At 44.8% G+C, this 22,925-nt stretch overlaps 1 protein-coding gene across 6 annotated transcripts in view; it reads right to left on the bottom strand.

Moving 5' to 3' along the window:
• The window catches only part of Reps (RALBP1 associated Eps domain containing), a 70,015-nt gene that overhangs the window by 35,392 nt on the left and 11,698 nt on the right, over positions 1 to 22,925 (bottom strand). For 4 of the 6 annotated variants that reach the window (XM_065450792.2, XM_065450794.2, XM_065450795.2 and 1 more), the window contains exons 6-12: positions 20,840 to 20,954; positions 17,622 to 17,807; positions 16,912 to 16,975; positions 15,383 to 15,534; positions 13,512 to 13,633; positions 8,344 to 8,436; positions 4,489 to 4,582 (exon numbers count right to left, since the gene is read on the bottom strand). In XM_065450792.2, the coding sequence (XP_065306864.1) occupies positions 4,489 to 4,582; positions 8,344 to 8,436; positions 13,512 to 13,633; positions 15,383 to 15,534; positions 16,912 to 16,975; positions 17,622 to 17,807; positions 20,840 to 20,954 (826 nt within the window). The remainder of the gene's footprint in view (positions 1 to 4,488; positions 4,583 to 8,343; positions 8,437 to 13,511; positions 13,634 to 15,382; positions 15,535 to 16,911; positions 16,976 to 17,621; positions 17,808 to 20,839; positions 20,955 to 22,925) is intronic. The other 2 variants (XM_065450796.2, XM_065450797.2) reach the window with 2 other exon arrangements.

Here is a 22,925-nt window from a genome sequence, read left to right as displayed (position 1 = left end):
GCAATGCAATTGCACTTGAGCACATTTCGGAGCCTGCTAACCTTGCATGAGTGGGTAATATGAGGGGTTAGGTTCAGGCAAATTTCGTTGATGTGGAATTGTAATAAAAAGTCATTTTGTTGTAGAGAGGTACGAAATGCATTGAATCCTATGGCTCTTCAGCGGGGATACGAAAATATTTCATTGTCGCGGGTTTCGAGTGTACCATTAAACCACTTGCATAGAGTTGCATATACAGTTAAACCTGGATATAACGAAGTTGACAAAAGCTCGCAATTTTTCGTTACATGCAGGTTTCGCGTGAAGGCTCGTACGAATGATGCAGAAACGAAACCAAATAGCTCAATATATCCGCGAAGGTGAACTCACCCTTCAAGCATTTATTTTACACCAAAAAACTGCGTAATTTGCGCTTGCTTCTTCGGCACAAGTGACGGCACAACACGCCGCTCCAAAGAAGCTAAATCGTGTAGAGCTCCTTCATCGTCGAGCGAGCCGACGAAACGGCGCATAACGTCCATTGCGTTCATCACCTCCTTTGCAGAAGGCACGTCACACGGATCTGCCTCACAGGCACCATCATCACCGCCATCGGGATTTTGCACGCTTTCAGCTACTGCTGCATCAGACATTTCTTCTGTAGCCACGGCGGCGTTGTCGGCAAACAAAAAGTCAGTCAGTTCAACGTCGTCGGGTACACCACCGTTAGTGCATAGCTCGTTCCACGCTTCGGCCACATCGGACGGAGTAGAAAGGTCTTCCTCCTCTTCCTCGTCGGCACCAGCCCGTGCGTTTTTGGCTATTCCAGCCTTTAAAAAGCAATTCGCGATAACTTCTGCCCTGACCTCTTGCCAGGAGGCAGCAAGCATCTCGACTGCTTGATAAATGTCGATCTTCATCTCCCGTTCCAGGCGGATGTCGAGAAGTATCTTCTGGATTAGTCGGCGCCGGTAACAGCATTTAAAACTGTTAATGACCCCTTTGTCCAGGGGCTGTATTAGAGACGTGCAGTTGGCCGGGAAGTAATGCAGTTCGATGTTCGACAGCTGCAGGCCCTCGACGTGGTGCGCCGAGCAATTGTCCAGCAGTAGGCAAACTTGACGGCCTTGCCGCTTGACGTCCTGGTTAAATTCCTTCAACCACTCAGAAAATATTGGCCGAGTCATCCAAGCTTTGGAATTCGCCACATACTTCACGGGCATACGCTTCGTCCCCTTAAAACACCTGGGACGGGCACTTTTGCCGACAACTAGCGGGACTCGCTTGTCTGTGCCGTCGAGGTTGGCACACAGCAGAATCGTTATGCGGAGCTTGCTCTGCTTTCCACCGCGGCAGTCATTGCCTTTTAACGCTGGCGTGCGGCCCGGAAGCATCTGATAAAATAGAGCCGTCTCGTCGGCATTGTAGACATCAGCCGCCTCGAAGCGACTCAGGATTCCAGGCAGCTCGTCAGCCACCCACGAAGCAGCAGCATCGCTGTCTGCGGAGGCAGATTCGCCGCTGATTACTCTTCCGACGACACCATGCCGGCTCTTAAATCCCTGCAGCCACCCGTTGCTTGCCTTGAAATCATCATGGCCCAAGATACACGCAAAATCCTTTGCCTTCTGTTGCAAGATCGCACCACTTATGGGTACATTTCTGTCTCTCGTGTCCAAAAACCATGTGAACACTGCCTTGTCCACATCAGTGTATGTGGACAGCTTCAGTCTTTTATTCTTCGAGCTTGTTCCCGACTCCACTGCGTTTCTGATGCTGTGTTCCGCACTCAAAATCGTTGATAATGTGCTCGCTGGAATGCTGAAACGGGCGGCAACGTCCTTCTTCTTCTCGCCCGCGGAGACAGCATTTAAAATTGCGAGTTTGTCTTCAAAAGACAAAACTTTTCGTTTTCTGGCAGCAGAACTCATCACGACCAACCGACGACGTAGTTAGAAGCAGAGACGCACGACTACACGCCGACAGGCAGGCCTAGCACCTCCAAAACAAGTCGGACAAACCAGTACCAAGGCACAGTTGACACACGCACACGTGCAGAACGCAGGACAACACTCAAAATGGCGAATGCAACGCATCCACAGAGAAAGAAAAAAAAGTGACGCATGTCGTTCGTCATGGAGTGTCGTTCGTCATCGTCCCTCTCCCTTCCCGCGCCCTGGCAATGAAAGAACCGGCTATCAGCGTTGCTTTTCAAGTGAATTCTTACACATAAGTGCGTCTAAGCCGTTGAAACAAATAAAAATCACTAAATAAGAATGCTTGTCCTCAAATCTATACGAAACAAAATAAATCTAAAAGAGAAATCAGCTGCCGATACCAATGCCACCTGGCGTCACGCTAGACAAGCAAAGCCTGCTACGTTAGGCACGGAGCGGCGCTAGTTGCCGCCATCATCATCATCATCGCTAACTTTGCTCGGTCGCGGCAATCCCTGGCATTCGCGTAGCTGCTGGTTCCTTACAATATTAATATTCAATAATCTAGAGCATTTCTTCGGCCGAATTTTCCTTAAAAGTGGAAAAAGTAATGACTGATCAGCTTTGGGAGTTCGTTACATCAAGGCTAACCGCCGCAACGCGTTCGTTACATCAAGGTCGAAAATACATGGGCTTCAATGGGGGAAGCGTTGGGGAATTCAAAAACTTCGTTAAATCCAGGAATTCGTTACATATAGGTTCGTTACATCCAGGTTTAACTGTACATCATATGTACTTCATATCCAGTGTCAATATTTTACATAACTATTTCCAATACGTATCGTGCCGCCATCACCCCACTTGTACAGCGAATCACGTGTGAAGAAGCCCGGCCACGAGTCCATTACAATGTGCTGTTTAAATTAAATGGCCAATTTTCATACGTGGACAACAAGCCAGGTGGTCTACTGTTGTGTCGAGTTTCAGAACAGACTTCCAGTTGGAACCAGTTGTCCTCTCTTCTCGAATGCCCTAAAAAGTATGTGCGCCTCTCCTTGCGTGCCACTCAGTGCTCCGATGCTTCGCGGTCGCTACATGCCTTCGTTCCCGGCCCTCTCCCTTCGGCCCATGCGTCGGTGACTACCAATACTACACACAGGCTGCTAGTTTTGAAAGTGGCTACCAGCTTGCAGAACATTCGAGTCCATTCCTAGGTACGTGTAATCGTGCGATCATGGATGAATCTCATTCAGCGCAGACCCACAAATCCCACAGCGATATTGTGCGCAACTGTCGCCATGGTCTTTAGGTAAAAAATTACAAAGAAAGATAAATTTGTAGAAAATTTTTTGCAATCTGTTTCTTTTATTTTTTTCATCTGCCAAGTTTCTTATCTCATGCGTTAATATTTCCACCATAATATATTAATATTAAAGCTAAAGGTTAGCTGATTTGTTTGTTTTCTTCATTTTCACAAAATAATTATTTTGTGCACCCAGCAAACCTTCTGCTGTTACACACCAGTAGTTATCACAGATACGAGGTTACTAATTGTTTTTGGAGCATGGAGCTAGTTGTTTAGAGCATACAACACAGGGAGAAGATTAAAAGTAATTTTTGCTATACGTTCTTAACGTTAATCTTTTGTGAGACCACTTTGAGAACACGTTCAAAACACTGGAGTTCAGGGTGTTATAACACAAGAAATAATGACCCAGTCATAAAAATGCTTCTATCATATCATGTCTTATGCTTTCCAGTATTGATCCATGTGCTATATGTATAATATTGTGCAGTGGTTATTCGTCCATTGTTTAATTTTTGTCTAATTGTCTCTTGAAACAATAATACTACAGAAAAATATAATTTCATTTTTAGAAGAAGGAGAAGGAACTATACAAGCATGGCAAGTTTTATCAAATTTGATTCTAAAGCAATAAAAGATAGTCTTAAAACCCGTGCCCCCACTTGCATTCCAACTGTAATGTAAAGACCCGTACAAGCAGAGGTCAGAGCCGGGATTCGGATGCCGTTTGTGGAAAGCCCTTGTCTACAAGGCAAACCCGGCCATGCAGTATCTCCAGTGTTGCATTCTATGCCCAGTGACACTCCGTGATAAGATTGAGTGTCATTGATACTTTCTTCTGGAACATGTGGAACTTGCCAGTATCTTTTTTAGGATTAGGATGGTGTGGACCTCCAGCCAGCATAAGAACATGACAAATAAAAAAATGTCACACCGGCAGTCCTAACGATACACTGCCTAAGTATAATTTTTGATACACCCAACTTGAAACCTCAAAACTCTTATTTAAATGTGGGAGAGTTAACTCAAACCTAATAAGTAATAGCATCTTTTTTTATATGCTAGCGCTAGCTTTCAGTATTGGGAAGTTCAGAAAACTAATTATCCTATTTACTCAAGAACATTTTTTCAGTTTTCTTTTTGGTACAGATGTACTCTACATGGCAAGAAATAGAGGCAAGAAGTTTTAAAAATTTTCTTTCATGCAAAATATGCTCAGGTTTTGTGAGGTTAAGCAAACTCCACAGAAGGTGAATGTGTACATACCCGCAGACAGGCCTGCCTTGTCCTGCTCATTGTAGGGGAGGGCATGCCCGTCGGGTGACACGCGACGAGCAACTGGGTGCAGTATCCTGGGATCCTGCATGCACAAGCACCCAGAGAGGGAGAGGGAACGGGCAGGGTCACCCACATAACTGCAAGAGCAGCTGAGAAGGGTTTTTGAATGAACAGTGCTGGTACGTAAAATATCAATGCATTACGCAATTGATGAACGACACTTTTTCAAAGGTCTTCAAAGTGCCTGCCTTCCCTCATTTTCTTAAAAAGGCACAGGGAGCAAATTAAGCCACACAGAACTGACTGCTATGGACCCTATTCATAGTAATATATTACTGCGTTTTCTGTAAAAGGCAATTTTCAAAATCCAGTCATTTACTTGCTGGGTGTTGTGAACTTGTGCTAAAATATGCAGGTTTAATGACAAAATGTCATTAAAAACTGGTATGACAAACATTACCATTAATAATTTAATAATAATTTAGTCTGCTATTTGCTCTTTATTAAGATTAGTTTGCTTACAATCCACCATTATTTAGTTACATTTAATGCTTGCTTCAGTAACAGTACTCATGTCTGCCTCCCCATCAATGCTGCAGGTATTATTGTCTCATATTAAAGAGACACTAAAGGAAAACAATTCATCAGTTTATACTGATAAAGCATTGCTTGAGAACTCTGCAGGTGGTCATTTCAAAATAATAGTTTGAATATCAGATGAGAAAATGAAGGCTAAAGTACCAATATTTGAATTTCGCGCCTAAACCCCTACGCCGGAACGCCAGTGTGACGTCGAGGATTCCAAAGTATGTTTTCGTATTTGGGCAGTGTTGGCTCAGTAAAGGTTCCCCGAACTTGCCATGTCGAATATTTGGTTCCTTTAGAACACTACACAATCAATCCGTACCGCTAAATGAGTAAATAGGCCCTAGAAGACGCTATCAAAATTCATGACGTCACAGCGGCCTGGTGCGGGAACTTCAAGGAGGCGTCGCAACCTGTATTTCGCTTTTGCGCTTTTTCTTGCTTACTAAGTGTCTTATCGTGGTAAGATTGGTGTTTTTGCTGTTGAAGAAGGGTAATTTAATGATGCACAAGAAATCATTTTTCTCTTTAGTGCTCCTTTAAATATGGGTATGATGCTGGTCAGGTATGCAAAGCACATACATTTCTGCAAAATTCACGACCTAAATTCTATGTTTTTGAGGACGCTGACGTAAGAACTCCACTTTGTTTACAATGTTTACATTCATAGGCCCTGGTTTTCACTGAGCTTCTTCTAAGATGTTTTACTGCTGCGCTGGTCATAGCTAATTAAGTACAGCAAAAGAAGAAAACAAAGTTTCGTGCGAAATTCTCTTCCACAAAATCAACCAACTTCAAGGCCACATAGCACAGCATACAGGCACTTCATATATTCAACAACTTCACAGAACTGCAGCCTCGGTACACAAATGCATACTGCGGCATTGTCAACAAATGCTAACCCAGTTTGCAATGACTAGCTCCCTTCACCAGTAGGCATGCAAGTGCAAACACTCCTCTGAATAGAGAAACCACTGTGCCTTATGCACCAATATACCACACATTTATGCAGCAGGCTTCCCAAAAAGAATCAGCAAAAAGGTAGGATAGGCTGCTTAGTTAACAAAGTTCTAAGCTTGCTTTTGTGCAAATGTGTATGCCAACCAAATGACGGTAGAGGCAAATCAGCAGGCATGCACACAGTGAAATTTGATAGGTTGCAAAATGTTCACACGGTTCCCGTGACGACACCCACAAGCATTAGCATGCATGGCTTACAAGCATTTGTGGTCTTCTGCAAATCAAGTCGAGTGCGTGAGAGTGCCACGCGGCAAAGTGAACCGAGCAATCGTGGAGGGCCCGTCGTATGTGCAATGCTTAAAAGCATGATGCAATGTACCAAAAGAAAGACATAAAAACCAAATGAATAAATACAAAAGTTGACAAACTTGGCTGCTGCTTGAATGTTTGTTGCTTGGAGTACTGGGGAGTCAAATTTCATAAACTATCTTGCCTACAACTGTATTGTGAGGCAGTTATTCCTTTAAGCCTTCGAGGGTCGATTTTTTGCACCATATCCGACCGCACAGGGTCGATTTTTTAAATTGCAGATTCCGATTCTTCTTAGGGACTTATTTCGAAAAAATTTACCGTAATTTTTCTAGAGTGACCGTAAAGTGAGAAAAAAATATTTTGCATTGGTATATATGTACTCTTTATTGATGAATAACAACAATAAGGAAGTAAATAAACTTATAGAATTAAAAATTTGATGCATTGCTATACACATGGTTCAAGGCTTTGAAAATGCGCACACGAGAATATTTCTGCTCTTACGCTAATATGTACATCAATCGCGTAATCGAACTACATAGGTGTGCGCACTCAAGAAAACTGTGTGGTTGTGCGCCCGTCAAAAAAGCAAAACATGCGACAAACTTCTGCTAATCTTCATCTTATCGCCAACCTGAGGCAATTAATTTTCGCGAGTGTCAAAAAAAAAAAACACGAAAAAGAAAAGCAACAGAAACGCATGCACGGTGGCATCCTTTCTATGCGCACCCCTGTGAGCACTCAACGAGCGAGAAACAAACGGTCACCCTTTGAGCGATTAGTAACGAGATAGCCATCAGTTTTGCTAGCGCAAGAAGCCCAAACCACCCGCGGAACAAAGCCCAAACAGCCGCCCGCCCGCCCGCCCGCGCATGCGCCAATGCGCGAGCGGTAGTATACAGACGCGCCAGGGGCAAACTAGTGCTAAAACAAACCATGGAACGAAAACCGAGAGAGGGAGGTGCGCGAAAAAAATTCCCTGCATTGCCACATAGTGGCACCACATGACTGAACAGAAAAAGTTAGGAACTTGGCGCCCTTTTTAAATGTACAGACGGCGCAGCAAATATACGGCATCGACCATTTTCGACTTGTTCGCGGCGCCATATATTTACGTCATTGACCTTCAAAGGGTTAAGCCCATGCAGTTTTCCAGTGTCTTGATGGCACTGCTGGTTGGGTACCAGATCCTCAAATACGATGTCTGAAGATGGAAAGCAAGCGACTAACCTCCTGTTTTACTATTAATTTGTCAATGTGACCACTTAAAAACCACTTTTAGGTGGCAATAATTTCTGACCAATGAAAATTTAGTTTCATCACATTTGCTCTGCCTAAAAGGTGTACCGCTGCAGAATAAATAAAACATTTTCAATTCTTCAGCAAGTTTTGTCAAATTTACAGAATGTAGACAATGTACATTCGTGGAAAAAAAAAAATTGTCGCCAGTACCTACAAAGCAGTTTGTAAGCTATACTGTATTAAGAACAGGCACTGGCCAATCCTGATACTAACAGATTATTAGTGAGAACCTGGCGAGCCAACTAAAAACGCTATGAACTAGGCCCCAGATCTTTTTCATATTAGTTCTCAATGTACAGTCACGAGCAAAAGTTTGGAGATCAATGGTGCCATGAAATTTGTTTTTCTCTTTGCAGCCTCGGCCTGCTGTCTGAAATAATGTGGTAGTACAGCGTGTTCAATCAATGCCATGTAATGAAGCCATTCCAGTGCTTTAAGAGATTAATTTTTATTGTTTTTTGCCAACGTTCGCTCATGAGTGTGTTTTCTTTCACAAACCAGCAACCAAGTTTACAGCAAGAGCTTTAACAAAGAAGACAAAAGAGACAAACGTGCATGATTTGCAATGCTTGCCACACTATCTGCATGCGCACATGCTACAAGCACAGACCAAATGATGGCGGTATCGCACAGTGCACCCCCTCACCCCTTCTAAATGCCAATAAGAAGCACAGAAGCTGCAACCTGTTCAACAGAGGCCGTGGAGAAATCGAAATTCACCGGCTTCATGCTGGGAGATGACACAGTGCTAGTAGGGGAGTCGCTGAACTTGGTCCACTGCCGAGGGAGGGGGAAAAGGGAAAAAAAAAAGGCACTGTCGCCATGCTAACCAACACACACACACACACACGCATATTAAAGGCAGTTAATAAAGACTAAATGCTACTGCGTGGATGCAAGTTAAAAGAATGCTAAAGGCACACGCTAGGTTTAGCTAGGCCGATACATTGCACTGATCAAAAGCTTTAGAAAGTCCACATGAAAGCCACTGGAGCACACTGAAACACACACACACCAAAAGGGTTCATAGCAGCCTTTTTGTGTAAAAAACGATTTCGGAGAGGATTTTTAAGGACTTGCAAGGCCTGGCAAAGCAATTTCAAGCATTGAAGCCCCTAGTGCCTGAAGGCTTGAAAACAAAACACTAGAGTTTTAGAAAATCATTCAGCAGCATACGTATGTTAAATGCAAGCATTTTTTGGGACAGTTGAAACAAAAAAACTGCTGGAAGACAGGGTGGCATCTGGTTCCCAGTGTCAAACCTGTCCAAGAGGAGACAATCCTCCAGCGCACCTCCTGCTGTTTCTATGCCAGAGCGTCTCAAGAGTACAAATGTCAGAATCAACCAACGATCTCACAAAGTGGGTGCTTTAGGCACTCACAAATAGCGCTTCAGGTGGGCCGAGAGAAAGTGAAGCCCAATTTTCCCATTTACAATAGAACGTCATTCATATGTTATGGGGGGGGGAAAGAAAAGCAAGAAAAACATACCAATCGGGAAAACATACCATCCATCGTAGCCAAAAAATTTGACAGACTCAACTGTAGTTGACATGTACTTTATGCGAAGCATTGTGCAAATTGTTGCGACACGATGCACGAGACGTCGACGTGCGTGGAGCTGGCGGGGGCTTCGTTGGCCCGAGCCAAGTTGCGTTATTTTCTTATTGCGTAGTGTTTGAAGACTGCGACGGGAATGCGAAACGAAACCGAGCTGTTGGGCCATGCTGGATGCCCCTGGAGTGAAATGAAACATGACACTATAATCGTGCCTCCTGAAGAAGGGAACGGCAGCGCATCAGGGCTATGGCCTACTAAAAGCATGCAGTGCGCTTACAATGGCACTCTGCCCTATGTACTGTGAAACAGATAGGTGAAGATGCTTATCGCAATAGGGGTGGCAGATATAGCCGTGAATGTGACGTGCGATGACCTGGATGGAGATGTGCAGGTACTGGAACAAGAAACCGAGTGTGCCGGCGTTTTCACGTGACATGGGTGGGTGGATGGATACTGTTCTCGAGTGCGCAAGACTCGCACCTCTTCTTGTTTACGTGGGATATAACGGTTGGAAAACGAATCATATGACTGCAGTTTAGCAATGTAGCGAACGATGGTGCTGAGAGATCGCGTTTTTCGGGAACACATGAACCAGTAAAAAGTAAGCGCAACTCAATTGGGTCATTTTTTTCTGTTATTGATTGGGAACGCTGGCGCCGGGAGATTGTCCATAGTGGGATCACATCAACGACGTTCTACTGTGTAGCCAACCAATACAGTAGGGAGAGAGTAGCCATCAGAACAATTTGATCCGAAGTGGGAGCCATTTTTGCCACCATCAATTTTGCTAAGTGGAAACAAGTTCCACTGATTGCTTAGCAGCTCTGAAGGGTTGTCATTGTGCTATGTCATTAACACCCATTTTACAAATTAGCAACCTTGAAGGAGCCAGAGATATAACATGCACAATTAGTAGTAATGGTTGACCTAATGTACTAATACAATGCATAAAGACTGCAAGTGGTAAAATAGTTCAGACTTGCAATGGAAAAGGCATCGGCAACAAATTTACCAAGGTTCGTTTCACTACAACACTACAATTACAACGTATCTTATGCAGCTAAGCTTACAGCCACTGCCGCTGTGCAGCTCAAAAAGAAAGATCCCACTGGGACAATGGCAGAGTTATATACTAACTCAAGAGGAAAAGCTGGGCAAAAGAAGTGGCAACCGTAATGCCACCGCCATGTTGCTACCTCACAGTCTTGTAACATTAAAAATACTAAACAAATTTATACAAAACCAAATATTTACATGTAGCACGTACACATAAACAAAGAGCAAAACTCATTCTGGATATTTTTCAGAATGATCTGATGGCTACTTATAAAATTTCTATGAAAAGTTTATGCGTTTAAGGGTGCCTGACCTAAGTGGTGCCACCATACTGAGAGGCGCTCGGGTTTGCACTGATTGTGCATCTAATCTGAATAACATCTCGTTGGCTGTACCTGCGTGCCTGCCCAGTGTAGTAGTAATGAGGTGGCTCCCTTGTGGTTACCAATTTCGATGCACGGGCTTTACAGGGCGCTTTGCCTCTAGAGCTAGTTATATTAACTCTATGGACCATACTTTAGCAACAGAAATGTTAAAAAAAATGACATCCAAACATTTGCTTCGCTTCAGTTTTATGCACAAGGATACCATGCAAGTGGCATGTCATCTTGCACTTTTAAACTGAATTTTCGATTAGTGGCCGCAAAGGTAATTCTTAGCTATTACTCAAATAAGTAGCATAATCTGTTAATAACCAAGCTGTACAATAGTGGTTACATGCTTCGTTTTATTAACATGGTTGCAATAACCACAAAAGCAAAGGGAAGTGCACAATGCAATGGTAATGACAGTTAGGCAAAGCAAAAAACTACGCTAAGTTGGCACAGATGAGACATGACGTACAGTAGCATGAAGGGACCAGGAATGTTTTTCTGTCTGTGCCCTCCTTACTCAGGTTATTCGTCTCATGCTCAACATATCCATCAACCTTTTTTTAAGTTCACAGCAAAACGAAGGTCTCTTTCCCATCGATTTCCATTACATGTGTCCTGCACCAGCGGACAGCATGTACTCAAAAAAATTTCCCAATTTGATCAGACCACCTCATTCTTTGCCATGCTTACTCGTGTTTTCTATTAGCAACCATCCTGTTCCAGTAATGGACATACGCCCTTACCAGCTCTACACAATGCACAACTTACCCCCAATATCACCTCTCTTCCTTAGTCTCTAGTGCAACATCCGATAATATGAGTCTGCCCTCTAATCCATACTGCTCTATTCCAGCCTTTCAAAAAGGCCAACTGCAATTGAATTCCACTTTGGCTAAATTTGTTATAGACAAGTGGTATAAGCCACTGAATCAATCTTGGTAAAACCACAGAGCTGTCAATTGCATAATTTTTTTTTGTTAGCAGCATTGAAATAGCTGCTAAGTGGACAGTGCATGCACCTAGTGGTGTCACTGTGATGCAAGGCCCGGCACGCCACACCTGGAGGACCACAGAGACCTATTGGAGCATGCAGTAGCCTGAGTGTCTTACACGGAGAGAGGGCTTGAGGTGGCCGTGGTATCTATGCTACGCAGCACTGTGGCTTCCAAGATTGTGGGATCATGACAAGGAACCACGCTTAGGTCACGAGTCCCTTCCAGCAAGCGGTAATCACCGTTTTTTTTTTCTTTTTCTGTTTGAGTATTAAAAACAGCTATTTTCGCAAGCTTTTAGTGGCATTCATATCTTAAACATCAAATTTTGTATGGAAGCTCCTCTATACAGTCGAACCTCGGTATATCGAACAGCGCGGTGATCGCAAAATAGTTTGATATAGCCAAAATTCGATATATAAAATCACGTAGAAAACGCGTCAAAAACTAGCACAAATCAATCAATGAACCAATCGTGGCGCAATAGATACTCACATGAAGCATCAAACAAAGTATTTATTTTGTTCGCTGAAAGTACTGAAGCAGCGTAGCCAGCTTCATATTGGCAACCGCGTGCTTGACCACGGCGTCCTCGACATAGTCCAAACGGTCCACAAGAGATGGTCCAGTGCCTTCTATTGCGCCGCAGTAGCGGCGTACAACAGCCAAAGCAGCTACAGCCTCAGTTGCAGTCGGGAGCGGGGAAACATCAGCGCTTGCTGGATCAGCCTCGGCAGTGTCTTCGTTTGGCCGCTCAGCAGTCACTTCTGCCGCGATCTCCACGTCTGTTAACTCCGCCACTGTTCCGGTGCTGTCGTCACCGCCAACGAAGTCCTCAATGCACATGCTGTGTGGCTCAGCACCGACAAAGCGCTCCAACTGGCTCCACGACCGCCTCGATCACGCGCGCACGGCGGGGGCGCGGGCGCGCGTGATTGAGGCGGCCGGGCTGGCTCACGGCCGGGGAGCGCGCTCCCCTCGAGACAAGCCGTGGCTGGCTCCAAGCCGCCGCGTGTGTACGCCGCTACGTTCAAATGGCGCCCTCGGCGCAACCGATGTGGGAGCTGTCGTACGCAACAGTCTGGAACGCCCATCGCGCCGCCGCTATCTTCGAGAGTGTTGCGGGAAAGCTCGCCTCCTGTCAACAGAGCGCACTTGGTCTGGGGCGGCGGAGTTCGATATATCCATTTTACATCCGGCCCCGTTCGAAATAAAAAATTAAAAATGCATGCGATTTTCCACGTGATATAGAAAGTGTTCGATATACGCAATAATTCGATATATCCGTGTTCGATATATCGAGGTTTGACTGTATTTACATTACCTTAAACTAGGCTTTCTATGCGGTCCAAAATTTAGTTGTAACTGGCCTTTACCTATACACCTACAGTTTTTCATTCCCTCGCATGTTGCACAGTCCATAGGTGTTTCCAAAACCTCTGCTATGCACAAAGTTTGAGCCCAGAAAGTCAGTACTGGCACAATGCACTTATTGCATACCTCTCTTTTCAAGGATAACAGTAACCTGCCATTCATAACTTGAGAGTGCCTGCCACGAGTGCCTGCCTGCCAATTTATTCTTCTCTGCCTGGGCATTTCATTCTCACGATCCAGATCTTTACCTACGTGGCCTAGGTAAACATGCTCATTGAATGCTTCAGAAGGTTGACTAACAATCTATTCATGCTACTGTACCTTCTGTCTGGTACTCGCCATGCATGTGCCAAAGAATTCTTTAAAAGTGTCAATTCAGTCCTTTCCAGACTTTTTTTGGTACATGGCACGACGCATGGCAATCACAGAAGGCAAATCTTTGTTGCCTTCTCTCGTTTCATGCTGTTGATGAAATGATGAAAAAACCCAGGCTCACTTCTTTGTTCTGTGGCGAGAGAGGTTCTTTCGAAGGGGGCGGTGTGTGGCCTTTGGGGCTGGCTATGTGCACCGGCTGGGTGACAGGATGCGATGGAACCTGGTAGGCAGTTGCATCCACAGCTACAATGTGCAATAAAGAAAAAGTCAGAACTTCCCACGATGTACGTTGTGACATTGTAGAAGTGACATTGATAGCTAGTACATTATTACTCATGCCAACACTGTTTCGTGCAGCATCAGTTCTAGAAGGTACAGCCACAAGGCAGTGACAGACACAGGACCACAGTCACGTTGCAAAGATCTTCAAAGATAAAAATGTGTGAAAAATTATGCAGGTCCAATTCACTGTGGGAATCTAGGTTATGTAAAGCATTTTGCAGGTACAGTAGAAGCTTGCTAATTTGAATTATACAAAATTTGAACTAATGAAAGTCTGAAAAATATCGCTCAGTTAACACACGTATATAGTCCGATGTAGCATGAGCGCGCGCACGCACACGCTATGTCACATTGGCAAGAGCAACAATGTTTGCAGCTCTAAGCACTGGTGCAGCCAACGTAAATGGATGCGGCCAACTCGGTATGACGTGCCCGATGTCGAGATGGCTTTTGCTCCATCTGCTCGTTTGTCGCGTCAACTGTGCCGACCCACAATGCACCGCGCAGAGAAAGAAGGTGCCCTTGCCACTTCGCTGGCAGTCACAGACAGCCGTTCAAAGTGACGTGTGGGTTGGGGATACTTCTGCACATGCTCCGAAGAGAGCAGCCGACAGATCGCGCGTCAAAGTCTAGAGGGGACGGCATTTTGACTGGTCGCAAACGACTTGAGCCGATAATGTCGCACTACGAACGAGCCTTTGCGCCGTCGATGATCACTGCAGGAACAAGAGCTGTGCTCTAACATGCGCTCGCAAAACACACTCCAGCCTGCTGCGACATTGGTTTCCGTTGTATTTTCCTAGCTGCACTGGCTGCGTGCTGCTGAGTTCCGCTATACATATAGGCGGCGTCCAAGCGATGCTTTCCTTTGAGTAGTTGCCACGAATCTCAAAGGCTATGGTTTATGGTACTGCGAGCGCCGATAAATGTCACGGCCACCATGTTTTAGACTTTACCTGGTGCCGCTTCTCAGCAGAACAACTCGCAGAGAAAGAGCATAGCCTCGAAGATGTAACATGATTAAGAGAGAGAGAGATAGAAAAAAAGAAACGAAACCACGTAGCACCACGTCCGTGTTTTTATCTTGAAGGTCTTGAGAGAGGGAGAGAACAGACTTGCAACAGAGGCAGTGGCCATGCCTGGCCAGGCGCAAACGCATCTCTCTCCAGTCAGGCCTAAACAAAGGACTGCAAATGGAAAGAGCAAAGCTGCGTGGCTTTTGCTCGTGCACGTGATCCCACGCACTAGCGCTCTCCCCAACCACGATGGCGCGAAGTTAGAATTATCGATGGCGGTGCAGATTTCAGTGTGGATTAGCGGGATGCATTACATATTGCTTTCTACATTCTAAAGCTCCAAAGAATTTTTATGCAATATTTTCAAGTTTCTACCTAGTCAAAGTTTAGGCATAAATGGGTTAAAGGGTTCGACGGTGTGAAGCATGCATTTGTAATTGAACATTGTTCAGTTGCCTCGTATCAACCAAGTAATCTGCTGACAGGTCATCAAAATCGACAGAAGGTTCTTTCCAGGCCAGCTGGAGGCACCATGTTTGCATTTTTTTCACACAAACCAAACAAACTTTTTTCTTCATTGATACCAGCGTGTCAGCTTATAACACATCAAATATAACAAATGTATCTTCCTGTCAAATGCGATCTGTATAATTAGGTGAAACTGTTATTGAAAACAGTTGGGCCAGTGCCTTACCATCCACACCCTTTGGAGGCATCTTAGGGACCAGACAAGGCGGCAGGGTGTCTGGAAGCTCTATGTTGTTCCTCCGTAGTACTACCAGGTGCATCGCTGTGCAGAACTCCTCGATGCTCAGGGCACCATCCTTGTCTACATCCGACAGTTGCCTGCATACAGACACAATTTCTCAGTCATGCACAATCCACACAATTCTATGCAGGGGCTAACAATGCAGTCAAATCTCGTTAATTTGAACATGCTTAATTCGAACTTCCGGTTTATTTGAACTGACGCCTAGGTCCTGTCGAAGTTGTACGCATTCCAATGGGCGAAAATGCACGGTAATTTGAACGCTCAAGCATTTTCGACGGTTAATTCGAACATGCCGCACTTCAAAGATGCTCTCAACAGTGCACCAAATCAGGCGGCAGCACCTTCGAACAGTATGACCCTGCCATAGAGGAAAGGCTTAGGAGAAACCCCTCAACGCTGTGTGCTAAAAAACTGTGGTGGAAACTTTACCCTCTTTCAAATTACAAGGTCGCCGTTCCTGCGCCGTGCTGTGATGCCCCAGCCACACTAGCAACAAAATGTGCGCCATGGGAGCAGATTTTTAATGGCTCACTGCGGCGGCAAGCGAGCCACGAGTGGAGGAGACTAATAAGGGTGGCCTCTACAGTGACGTATGCGCAGTAAACTGGTATCATGCAGACCTGCCCAACCACTCTATTTGTACTCTTGTCTGGTTCAGCCGGACCGCTTGTTTCGCACTATCATCTGCTCATGTCAGCCCTCATGCCAGCCGGTGCAGCTATGAAACTACAATGGAAACGAACGTCGCAGCAGGTTCTGGTGTGTTTTGCGAGTGCACTTTAGATTGCAGCTCTTGTTTTTGCATTGAGTGTCAGTGGTGCAAAGGTGCGTTTATAGTTTGACGTTTTCGGTGCGCGTCCAGTCATACTATGCCGCTTGTAGTGCGCCAGCCGAAATGCTGTCTCCTGCTCTCTTTGGAGCATGTGTACGATGATCCCCAACCTGCGCAATGCTTTGAACGGCTCTCAGCGACCGTTGGCAAAGCGGCATGGGCACCTTTTTTCTCAGTGCCATGCATTGTGGGTTGGTGTGACAAACCCGCGGTTGGAGCAAGAGCCATCTCGAATCGGGCGTTGAATCGAATCGAATGTTGGCTGCGCAAGTGCGTTGAACTATACATGTTGTTCTCGCCAATGTGACATAGTGTGCGCACACGCACGCTCAGGCTATGACGGATTATGTATGTGCCTTAACTGAGCTATTTTTTCTATGACTTTTATTAGTTCGAATTTCGTAGAATTCAAATTTTCGTAGCATCTATGCGGAAGTCAAATTAACAAGCTTTTACTGTAAATTATCTTGTGCACGCACACTAAAGTGTGCCTGTCATTAAAGAAATTTTTTTTTTGTGTGGTTGCTGAGGCACCTCTGTCATTTTACCAAAAACTATCAAGAGATTTCCTGACAGTACTTCACAAGTAATAGCGTTTCACAACAAGGAATTCACTTACCATATTTTGGATAGCTCGTGAACAGGAAGCTTTGACTTCTCAAAAAACTCCTTGGCAACTGCACCTGAAAACGTTCACAAGTCATAAGACTTCAAGAGACTCGTAAGAAAACCAAATATAATAAAAGAATTATTACACTTCAGCAAGCATACATAAACTTTTGATGTATTTGCAATTAAGTGGGCAACGTTCCAGGAAGGCAATACTATCTCCAGGACTTTCCAGATGCTGTGAAATGCACTGAGCTTCAGCATTTATCGAACTGTGTCTAAATTGCTTGAAACAGTTTAGGAATGAAGAAACTCTGCAACACGGTTAGTTGCCAATAAATGCACATAGCAGAGCATAGGTACAATCGGCACAAACTGTAATGCAATCGGCAGAAGGCGTGTTTCTTTCACAGTCTAGCAAGTGGGCGTGAGAAGTCCCGATCAAACCATGAAATGTCAAACATGGCTCACGACAGAGTTGTTCGCAAATCCTGCTGCCCGTTTTCAGTTAGCTAGGCTGCGCAATAACTAAGTGGTCTGTGGTTTGCATTTCAAGTAGTGCGATAGCACATCTGGTACAGAATGGGGAAACGTTGCTGTTGACAGTGCCTCAACATTTTCCTACTGGTAGCACGGCAAGTGCAGGTTGCTAATGGCAAAAATGAACAAAGGAACCTTGCAGAAATCACTGACAAAATTGCCCTCAGTTTGGGCACTGACCAGTGATCTTCCCCCGCAGGTCCGGTTGCATGAGCTGAAACTGGTTAGTGTAGTAGTCGCGCTGGTCATCTGCGATGCTCCAGACGTCGTGGTCATCGTCGCTTGAATGCCGGTCGCTGCTGTCCTCCTCATTTCCCAGTAGCTGCCGGTGCTCCTCAAAGTGGCTCCAGTTTAGCTGCCCATCACCTGCACCATACAGGGAGGATTATTTAAAGGAGTACTAACACATTCTTTCGTGACTGTAGGAACTGTACGACCCACTTTACAGGTTCAAATGTAACCATGAACATAACGGGAAGTGGATAAGGGTACTTTCAACTTATTTAAAAGAAAGGAAAAAACATGGTTATAACTCCAACAAGGGATGTATAGTCCAACCTCGATATCAAACCTAGATATAATGAAGTTGTGCTTGCAGAGTAAAACTTGGTTAAAGCGCAAATTTCATTCATTAATTCGAGGTATCGAAGTTTCAGCAGTAGAACCAATTTCCCGAGTTCCCAGAGCATTCCTGGTGGATAGTACCTTGTTAGTAAGCACTTGTAAGCAAATCGCAAGGAGGTCAGGGCATAATGATGCGGTAATCAGCGCCAGTGTGTGCAATGCTGATCGCATGAAGAGCAATGCATCCATGTGGCTCGCGCCGTGCGAGATTTGCATGCGTTGCACCGTGTGGCACCGTAAATCTTTGACACCATGGGTGATGACGCTTAGAGTGCCCACAGACGGTGACCACAAATGAAAAAGAAAAGTAAAAAGATACAAATATTCATGCTGAGCAAAAAGGAAAAGGTCACAGTTTTGCTAGAAAGGCAGAGCATTGATGGCGATAGCAAAGAGACAACTTCACGAAGTAAGGTTTGTAGTTTTATCAGTGTCAGGCAAACACGAACAGATCTCACTTGATGACCACGAACTTGCTGTCACAACGCCAGTGAACGCTTGGCACCATGTCTAAGAAACTTGACATTATGTGACCACAAACACTACATGGCGCGGGAATCCAATGCACAACATGGTACCAATTGCCTTGGCTGGGCCTTTGCACTTGCCGCGGAAAGGTTACCTCCAAGACACAGCGCCTCGCCTGCCTGTGGATGTGCCTGAGGAAGAGACGTGTGAGCAAGGAAGAGAGGGCAGATAGGTGCGCGTTTCTACTCCTCCAGCCCCCCCAATGAGTGCTTGATCATGTTACCACGTGTTCACTCCCTCCCTATCCTCCTTGCGCAGAAAGAATCATCAGCTCTCCTGTTTCTCCGGGCGCCGTGTGCCCCATGGTGTTTCCTGCCTACTGCGTCCTAGAGAGCGCTTTGATGGTGATTTTGCCGCTCAAACTTTTCAAGTGAAAGGACACTTGAAATTATTTGCCTCAGCCGACATTCTTATGCTTATTTTGCTAGATTTACTGGCCATACAGGCTCCAAGTAAATGCTTAAAAATGGCCAAAAACTTCATAGTCACAAATTGCTTTGTTATCGCGTAAAAAATACACTGTTTTCAATGAAACTAAGATTGCAAAATGAAAATAGAGTAAAACCTAGGTGATACAAATCTCAAGGGGTTGCGTAAAACATTCCTATCACCAAGAAACACAAAATTAGCTTGTTAAAAAGCCAGAAACTCATTTTTAGAAATTTATCCATGATGGAAGAGCCCCGGAGCTATGCCAAGTCTTGCAAAAGTGATCGGATCCCTGAAAGTAGTTCCATAGCCTCGATCAAGAATCGCGAAAGCAGACTAATGAAATTTTGACAATAAAGTTTAATTTTCCACGTACTGTCTGTGCGGACTCATTTCACAACAACGAAATTTCTGCGAAAGCTAATTTTTTTCCCTTTCCCCGCCGATTTTGTTCTCACAGGGTTAAACTGTAGCCCCTTTTTAGCACAGTGTGATGCGTGCAGGCATTGCGGCAATGCCCATCAGGAATTGCCCATCACTTTATGCTAAAATAACAGGTGTGCGCTGCTTTGCACTGAAGGGCCAGATGAGTGCGTGGCAGGCAGCTGACACATTAACGGAGCAAAGGTGCATGGATGGACACTACTGTTGTGAACAGGCCCATAGGACCCATATGTATTTCCCAGAAAACTATTGTTCTGTGTGCATCGCGAATGCACGGCTGGACTTTTCTTTCAAGAGGGAAGCGAGCCTTCCTTACTTCTATTGCTTTTTTTTTCACTGACCCCCCGCGGACTCCGAGCTGTGCGCGAGAGAAAGGACCCGCTCCCTCCGTTCTGTCCTGGAAGTGACCCAGTGACGACGCTTCAGGGTGTCGGGTGATGTTTCCCGGGCCAGGGGGCGGTGACGGGGATGGAAACCACGGTTGGAAAAGCGCGGGACAGGCAGACTTGCCCCACCGGCCCTAGAAACCGGACCACTTTTTTACGGGCTGAAACTGAACGTTTTGTGTATCTTTAAATTGCTTTTTTGACCTTCTCAGTGTAATTAAAGTTTGTTTTAAATGTTCAACTGCGTTCGACCCGTTATCTAGCTGAACAGCGGACGCTTTGATCCCGTCAAGTGCGATCCGCGAGGCCAGAATAAGCATTCTTATTGCAGTTGGACTCCTTTTTCCACAATCACTCCAATTCCTTTTCGTTGCACTATACTACTAAGTCTTTGCCGCTTGCAGACCTGCGCCCCTTGCCACCGAGAGGTTGGCTTTCTCACAGAGCTCAGTTGACCGGTGGCTGAGCTGACCTTGTGCACTATATTCCGTCATGACAGGAGCGGGTCAAGTGGCCTAAAACTAGGCACACGGGTTAGATAAAAACAAACGCAGAGAATCACATCTGCTCCTGCACAGCCAGCCATATATTCAATTTGTTTCACACGTTCACATCATATCGAATGTTTTGGCAATTTTGAATACTTGATTTTCAAATCAAGAGCAAGTCAAGAGCAAGCCTGGGAGACAACAGATAACGGAATATATATATATTTTTTCACAGCCTAGAAATGTTGCAAGAAAATGGGTAGCCCGTGTCTGCACACATCGCTAATGCAATGTACTGAAAGAATTTTACTTTGCACAGCTGTGGCATATGTTAGTCAAAGTTTTTCATGGTTTCTATACATTTGTTCCTGAGGTTGCACTGAAAATTCTAGCAGTCCCTGCCACAGTTATTTGCGTCACAATTGCTCTATCTTCATAATGATCAAACTAGGTGCCACCAGGAGCTTTTGAAAAGCAAGGGCAGAAATAAAAACTGCACCTGTCTGGTTAAATTTGGTCCACGTCTTGTCGGAGCTTGAGTGCACTTCAGGGGAAGAGTCCCGTGATTCCCTAGGGGGCACCTGGGGGTAGGCAGCCACAGCTGGGCCATACGGCTGCACCACAGAGGAAGCTTTGTTATGCACTTGCACTAACAGGCAGTAAACAGCTAAACAAATTTAATGAACAGTAAAATTTTGTTAATAATTTCTCAGGACCAAAATATAATTGCACAATCCAAAATTAGTATAGTCCATAACAAACCAAAGCATCAAAATCAAGGCAAGACCTTCTTTATTTACACCGATTACATTAGGTTCAAGAAGTCCTTGTTGACTTAATGGACCCATATTTTCTTTAGCGCCACTTCGAGGGGCAGCAAGGAGGCTCCGTTCAAAACAAAAATGGCGTTCAGCAAGTCGAACCATGCACCGGTCAGTCGGTGCATGGTGCTCTCGATCGAGTTGGCTCAAAGAGTGTCCGAAAAATCAGACAAGAGGTTGTAAGGTGTCCGAACTTACATTATGGTCTATGGGGAGAATGGCAGTGCTGCGAAGCAGACCGAATAATCGAACATGTCCGAATTTTTGGAGTCCGGAAAATCAGTCGGCGACTGTACAGGCAATCAAATTAAAGCTGCAAGCATGGGCAGAGAATAATAGCATTTTGGGAGAACTTCAGCACGGCTTCAGAATAGGTAGGCGTATGGATGATAACTTGTTTGTTCTTACTCAGTGTATTGAAATATCAAAAGCAGAAATCAGGCCGTTGTATGTGGCCTTTTTAGACATTACAGGAGCCTACGACAACGTAGACCGCAACATTTTGTGGGATATTTTGGAAGCGGAAGGCCTAGGTGACGATTGTTTACAGCTTTTAAGAGAGATTTACCTAGAAAATACTGTTTGCATTGAATGGGAAGGGATGAGGAGCGAGGAGAAAGTTCATATCAACAAGAGACTGAGGCAGGGGTGCCCTTTATCCCCACTGCTGTTTATGATGTACATGGTGAGAATGGAGATTGTGCTAGAAGGAAATATAGGGTTTAATCTCTCATACAAACAGGCGGGTACAGTAGCAGAGCAGCAGCTTCCAGGTTTATTTTATGCGAATGACACTGTGTTGCTAGCTAACAAGTAAAGTGATTTGCAATGCCTGGCTAATACTGTATTTACTCGCATAATGATCACTTTTTTGTAAAAAAAATTTACGCAAATTCAGGAGTGCAATCATTATGTGGGTTAAATTTCCCGTGAAAATAAAAAAACTTTTTTTTTCATTCGACCTTTACTGCGGTATGATGACATGTCAACAAACAGATGGCTGCAGCTGAAACAGTGCAGGACACCAAAACAAAAGAATGACGGCTGGAGGAGCCAGCCGAATCCACCGAATGCGATTTTTTTTCTTCTCATGAGTACATTTTGTCTATTGAAACAGTTTCTTCCGTATCAGTAAACGATAATATTTTTAATATCGGTAAGTTTGCGGCAATAACGTAGCCATTTCCACTTTGAGGGGACAGAAACAGATGGGCACGCTTGGCTGCCAGTGACATAGAAACCACGGCGGGCATGCTGCGAAAACCGAGGCATTTGTCTTCACTACTATCCTAATATGGCATGTTTCCGTTAAGGGTGGGCGAATATCTTAGCTGTGTTACAAGCGTCAGGGTATAAAAAGGATATACTTCTGACATATCAGTGTAAGCATGGCTACTGTCATTGCCACTTCCGATTTGTTGCGTGCCCATGAGCGCGGACGAGCGGAATCGAAAGGCGCCTTTCTTTGTTGTTGTTGACCAGAACCATTATAGAGCCTACAAATATTAAAGCCAAAGCAAGTCTGGTTGTAGCATTGTTTTTTTTTCATGGAAGTGCTGAAAGTGATGAAAGGAATGAGATGGGGCATCTGCTTAACAATATGGTTGGTGCATACAGACCGCTTGGTATGTCTTGAAGAGTTGTTCGCGTAACAATTGAGAGATAGTAAGCGCGATTATCATTAGCTAGATTTCGCACACAACATATTGCTGAGGCAAGTTCAAGGTGCGTTCATTACACGGGAAAGAAAAAGAAATCGAAATT

The sequence above is a fragment of the Dermacentor albipictus genome, chromosome 5, assembly GCF_038994185.2.
Source record: "Dermacentor albipictus isolate Rhodes 1998 colony chromosome 5, USDA_Dalb.pri_finalv2, whole genome shotgun sequence".
In the NCBI taxonomy this organism is placed as follows: Eukaryota; Metazoa; Arthropoda; class Arachnida; order Ixodida; family Ixodidae; genus Dermacentor; species Dermacentor albipictus.
This window is presented reverse-complemented; position numbering and strand designations above follow the sequence as displayed.